Source organism: Salmo salar, chromosome 21, assembly GCF_965601325.2.
Source record: "Salmo salar chromosome 21, fSalSal1, whole genome shotgun sequence".
In the NCBI taxonomy this organism is placed as follows: domain Eukaryota; kingdom Metazoa; phylum Chordata; class Actinopteri; order Salmoniformes; family Salmonidae; genus Salmo; species Salmo salar.
The window spans coordinates 8,516,138-8,522,500 of NC_138311.1; the positions used below are offsets into that span (position 1 = coordinate 8,516,138).

At 39.2% G+C, this 6,363-nt stretch overlaps 1 protein-coding gene across 1 annotated transcript in view; it reads right to left on the bottom strand.

Annotated features, from left to right (window-relative positions):
- Nucleotides 1-669: 669 nt before the first annotated feature.
- The window catches only part of LOC106581661 (C-X-C chemokine receptor type 1), a 6,940-nt gene continuing 1,246 nt past the window's right edge, over nt 670-6,363 (bottom strand). Inside the window, exon 2 of the mRNA XM_014163863.3 lies at nt 670-6,363. This exon is cut by the window's right edge and continues 677 nt beyond it. Within this exon, the coding sequence (XP_014019338.1) occupies nt 5,959-6,363 (405 nt within the window). The 3' untranslated portion in view covers nt 670-5,958.

The following is a 6,363-nucleotide window of genomic DNA, read 5'->3' on the forward strand; positions in this document are numbered from 1 at the left end:
AATTGAGTGGACACATTAAGTCTCTCAAAGATTTTTTATCCTGGGGGGTTGAGACCTCGTTGTTTGGATTTGAAAATCCAACAGTAGTAATGAAAGGGGGTGGTGCGCGTCGGTGTTTGACGGAGAAAGACAAAGAGCAGAACTAACTAGTAAAAGCACAGCCCTCCGTCTTTATCAACACATCGTGTTGACATCAAAACAGCCTTTCCAGACTCTGAAGTCAGGACTTTGAGTCTAGTATCAGCATGACTATATGATGACACTTTGTTACTTTTACTCGTCTCCATAATCTGCTTCCTTCAACTAGGACTCCCTTATTCCCAAAAGGAATACCTTCTCAATCTACTACTTATACACACGGACCACTCAAAAAACATTCTGCTTTTACACCTATTGCAAGGTTTAAAACAAACATGACAACTTTCTCCATATTGGAAGGCATTGTTTTCATTACCAATCTGTTGGATATTCACTTTCCGCTTCAATATTTATTAAAATGTCAATTTTAAGATTCATATGTAATTCTTTGGAGGGATCAATATGTATTAACTGGGTTGGCACTGTCTCAATCCCCAGTAGATGGCATGCTCTGTCCATAATACGTCTCTACCTAACACTTTAAAACAGTTGAGTAGGTAAATACAGAAACTCATGTTCAACATTCATTAGTTCTATTTAACAGGGTATGGGGTTTATTTTAAAATGCATTACCAGGGTGGAGGATATATTCTAAGCGTTTATATTTTTATTGGTTAGGGGTAAGTCAAGTCCTGTACAATGCTTTAACCTTATACCTCAAATTATCCATATTCCTCAGAATACTTTTTTCCCCACTTATGTACGCACGTCTACATGTGGGTGTGTAAGTTGTATATTATTATCTCAGATCATAATAACACCGGTTTTCCTTACAGACCCCCACTGGGCAGGCAGAATCAGATCATTCTGTTTTTGATGCCAAATTGTGGAAATCTTAACACGGACACTCAAAGTCAATCTTAAATCCATCATTGTTTGTCAGTGCACTGGAGAGGTTCCAACACACTTAATGCACCATAGTACACGTCAAACAGAAGCTCTACTTATGCAATCCCAGCAGTTGTCTTATATACGGCTATACACAGACAAGTTATATTTGCATGATTTAGCATAATTGATTAATCATTACCGTTTTGTGTTTCATTCATGTGACCGACCAATACTGGTTTACAACATGTGACAGACCAATACCGCACAAGGATTCTTCTCTATAAGCTGAGAACTTAAGTGAGATATATTTTGTTCTCAAAACAAGGTCTTGGTGTACTGCCAAATTGCAGCTAACGATAGAGAGGATTCGTTCAGTCAGCCACTTGCATGAACACAGAAATTGGTTTATAGAACAGCACATGAATAGAAAATAGAAATTAGTTATAAGAAAAGCACAAACATTAAAATTCCCATTAAAACATGAATTCACACAGTCAAAACAACCTTCCTCATCAGCCTTGTTTAACTTAGCTGGGTCAAGCTCTGGTAACGCACCAAGACTTTCAGCCAACTGGAAAACTTCATCAGATGTCAGCGTAGACAACCTTTTCTTAATGGCCCAGACCAGTCCCTTCCTTTCATCGTCGGACATGATGCACACTTCCAAACACTTCAGATACGTAGTGCTGCACTCCCTCTGCTAGGATCCCCTTTATCACTGGTCACCTGCCACTGCTTAGTCACCCACTCGTATCCCTCTCGCTCCAGTCACGCCTTCCCTGGTTCATGGATCTCTGGATCAGCTACCTTCTGAAGGTGGCACCGATCCCGGACGAGGTTACACGCCTCGAACTGAGACGTGATCAGCAGAAAATAAACCTGAATTAACAGGATAGAATGCTGAGATGGAGAAACGTGAGTGGTTTTCAGTAATAGGCATTCTACACAATTTATACAAATAGTGCTATCTTTTGTTAATTAATCTTTGTTGTCAAAATCAATTATAATTTTATTGTAGTATTAAGTCCTTAAATTCCATAATCCAGTATAAAAAAAGGTCACAAGTTCAAAAAACTATCGCCATACGATTATGGAATACATTCAAACACATTACTTTTCACTAATGGTCAAATCAATAATGCATATAATCTGAGCCTAGTATTTAGCATCTAGCAACAAAATCTATTTGGCATGTAAAACCATGAAATTGTACCATAAGAGGCTACATTACATTATCTAAAAAATGTAAATAATCATTTACTGTGTCAATTTTCAGAAGCCACAAATGACTGGACGCCTGTGCTAAACAATGCTACAACCATTACCTTCTAAACCATTAACAAGTAAGCTAGCAATAGCTGAAACCTGCTAGCGCTTAGCAAAGCTAAGTTACATATAGTTGAAGTCGGAGGTTTACATACACCTTAGCCAAATACATTTAAACTCAGTTTCACAATTCCTGACATTTAATCCTAGTAAAAATTCCCTGTCTTAGGTCAGCTAGGATCACCACTTTATTTTAAGAATGTGAAATGTCAGAATAATAGTAGAGAATGATTTATTTCTTTCATCACATTCCCAGTGGCTCAGAAGTTTACATACACTAAATTAGTATAGCATTGCATTAGTATAGCATTGGTAGCATTGCCTTTAAATTGTTTAACTTGGGTCAAACATTTTGGGTAGCCTTCCAACAATAAATTGGGTGAATTTTGGCCCATTCCTCCTGACAGAGCTGGTGTAACTGAGTCAGGTTTGTAGGCCTCCTTGCCCGCACACGATTTTTCAGTTCTCCCCAGAAATGTTCTATAGGATTGAGGTCAGTGCTTTGTGATGGCCACTCCAATACAATGACTTTGTTGTCCTTAAGCCATTTTGCCACAACTTTGGAAGTATGCTTGGGGTCATTGTCCATTTGGAAGACCCATTTGCGACCAAGCTTTAACTTCCTGACTGATGTCTTGAGATGTTGCTTCAATATATCCAAATAATTTTCAATCCTCATGATGCCATCTATTTTGTGAAGTGCACCAGTCCCTCCTGCAGCAAAGCACCCCCACAACATGATGCTGCCACCCCCGTGCTTTGCAGGTTCGGATGGTGTTCTTCGGCTTGCAAGCCTCCCCCTTTTTCCTCCAAACATAACGATGGTCATTATGGCCAAACAGTTCCATTTTTGTTTCATCAGACCAGAGGACATTTCTCCAAAAAGTACAATCTTTGTCCCCATGTGCAGTTGCAAACTGTAGTCTGGCTTTTTTATGGCGGTTTTGGAGCAGTTGCTTCTTCCTTGCTGAACGGCCTTTCAAGTTGTCGATATAGGACTCGTTTTACTGTGGATATAGATACTTTTGTGCCTGTTCCTCCAGCATCTTCACAAGGCCCTTTGATGTTGTTCTGGGATTGATTTGCACTTTTCGCACCAAAGTACGTTCATCTCTAGGAGACGGAACGTGTCTCCTTCCTGAGCGGTATGACGGCTGCATGGTCCTATGGTGTTTATACTTGCGTACTATTGTTTGTACAGAAGAACGTGGTACCTTCAGGCGTTTGGAAATTGCTCCCAAGGATGAACCAGACTTGCGGAGGTCTACATTTTTTTTTCTGAAATCTTGGTTGATTTCTTTTGATTTTCCCATGATGTCAAGCAAAGAGGCACTGAGTTTGAAGGTAGGCCTTGAAATCCATCCACAGGTACACCTCCAATTGACTCAAATGATGTCAATTAGCCAATCAGAAGCTTCAAAAGCAATGACATCATTTTCTGGAATTTTCCAAGAAAGACAGTCAACTTAGTGTATGTAAACTTCTGACCCACTAGAATTGTGATACAGTGAATTATAAGTGAAATAATCTGTTTGTAAACAATGGTTGGAAAAATGACTTGCGCCATGCACAAAGTAGATATCCTAACCGACTTTCCAAAACTATAGTTTGTTAACAAGAAATTTGTGGAGTGGTTGAAAAATTGGATGTAAACTTCTGACTTCAACTGTACATTTGGTTAGCTTAAAGCTAATGAACTGTTAAACGTATTTTTACAAATATACATATTTACATAACAGTTTAACACATTTTAACGTCACATCGCATATATTCCTTGATCTAAACTGCCTTCGTTCCTAGAAAATAAAACAAATAAGAGCTAATACACTGTTGAAAAAAATAACAAAAAAGTTGTGCCATCTAATCCCTTCTCTTCCATGTAAACCATTAGCAACCTAGCCAACCTTCATTACTTACAATGGGGAACATACGTTTTTCACTCGATTAAAACTCCCTCCTTTACGCCTTTAAATGTCACTAAACTCATGGACTATGTAATTAACCATGTTACCTCAATATATTGCACATTACATACCTGAATTAACAGGATAGAATGATGATGGAGAAACGTTAGTGGTGTTCAGTAGTAGGCATTCTACAAGATTGAAGAAGAAACTTCCAAGACCTCACGATCTCACTAACGCTCCCATTTGATGTCACAGCACTCATACACATTAATCATTTAAATACAAATACCTAGGCAGCCTAAAAATTGACAAGGCATGGCCCCATGAAATAACAAAACAAAATAAAATGGCTAAAATATGACCATACATGTGTGTCACAACACACTTAAACATAACAAGTTGCAACCATTTGCAGTTAGTGAGAAGAGCGAAAATCTGTGTTTTATTTTTTTTATAATTCTATTATTTGTTTTTGAGTAGCCTAGACAATTTGCTGACAGTCCAGCATATTAGGTTGGGGGGAAAGTCAATACAAAACATTCAATTAAAACATTATACTGACAGGTCCACAACAATTTGGCATCATTTTCTCTTTCAGAAACATTCACAGTCCTTTGCCAAATACAGCATAAGTTAATGCAAAAGATTAAAGCATTCTGCCAACACAGTAAATAGACTGGTAGCTTATGTTAAATATTTGAAAATATGGGTATAGGCTGCAGTATTGCTGTGCAATAGGAGCACAAGGTAATAGCCTATTTAATATCAGAGACTAAACCAAGGCAGGAGATAGAAACATAATCTATTGATTACCAACATGTTGAACATTTTGCATACTGTAGAAGAGTGGGCTGTAGAATTTCACTTTTAAGATGTTTCTAATGTACAATCAATCAAGTGTTTGGCACCTGCTATATTTGATAGCATGCATATTTAGTTTTTTAAAAAGTCACTGTAAAATATTAAAACATTCTGCCCACACCTCTACAGGAGTGTAATCAAAATTTGCCATTGCTCTTTCTTTTAGAAACTAATTTCAATAGTTCCAAATTATACAGCTAAAAAAGGGCGCTATTGTCAACATAAAAAAGGTGAATTCACGCACGCAGTTTTATGAAACGGAAAACATGCATATGTATGGCGTCGCCAAGTTTGTTATGTCAATATTTTTTTGACATACTTATTCTTTTCAGAATTGTCCCTAAACAATGTTTATGAATAGAAAATAATGTCATGGACCTTGCCTACTTGCCTGTTACTATACCCCCCAAAATGGTACAGATTTATTGGAGCAGTGGTTAGCAGGTTTGGCTACATGCTGGGAGACATACGTTCAAAACCCGCCAGGGGCGTTACACTTCCTTTTTGCTAACAATCGTTGCATTGAGTTAATAGAATAATACATGTAAAGACAAATGTGGTCTCAAGTAAGGAGGCAGTTTTAAAATTCCAGTTTGATGACATTTATGTGGGCGTATTCCTGCACACCCACAGCATAGCATCGTAACAAAATGTGGAAAAAGTCAAGGGGTCTGAATCCACCATAGCTGGAATGAAAAGAAATACCGCTGACTGAGAAAATGGATTTAATCACTTATGGACAAAGACTTGTGGGAAACAGCTTTTAAAAAAGGCATGTTGTTAAACCAGTGGAGAAATGAAGTGTTTTAACATGAACACTGATACAACCTGATTATGACTCATCATGACTCATTGATTCTTCTTATAATCAGGGGTAAAATCACACATTTTAAGATCACATGAATGTGGAGGTGGCCTCCGAGGTCTGAGAGAAGTATCTGCTGGCCCTGGTCAACGACGCTCGCTGCTCCATCACACCCGCTTTCTGGAACATCTGGAGCAGCCTCCTCCTAAACTTCTCCCCGACAAAGGCATACAGAACCGGGTTGACGCAGCTGTGCAGCAGGCCCAGACTCTGGGTGGCGAACATGGCGGTGTCCACAGCGCTTCTCTCTCGGCACCCGTACCCCACCACTTTTGCCCAGAATAGGGTGTCCGCCATCACCGCCAGGTGGTAGGGCATCCAGCACAGCAGAAAGGCCAAAACCAGCGCAACAATCACCCTCATGGCCCTGTTCCTCTGGAAACCGCCCCGGGTCCGCAGGAGTCGAGCCACAATCACACCATAGCACACCACCAT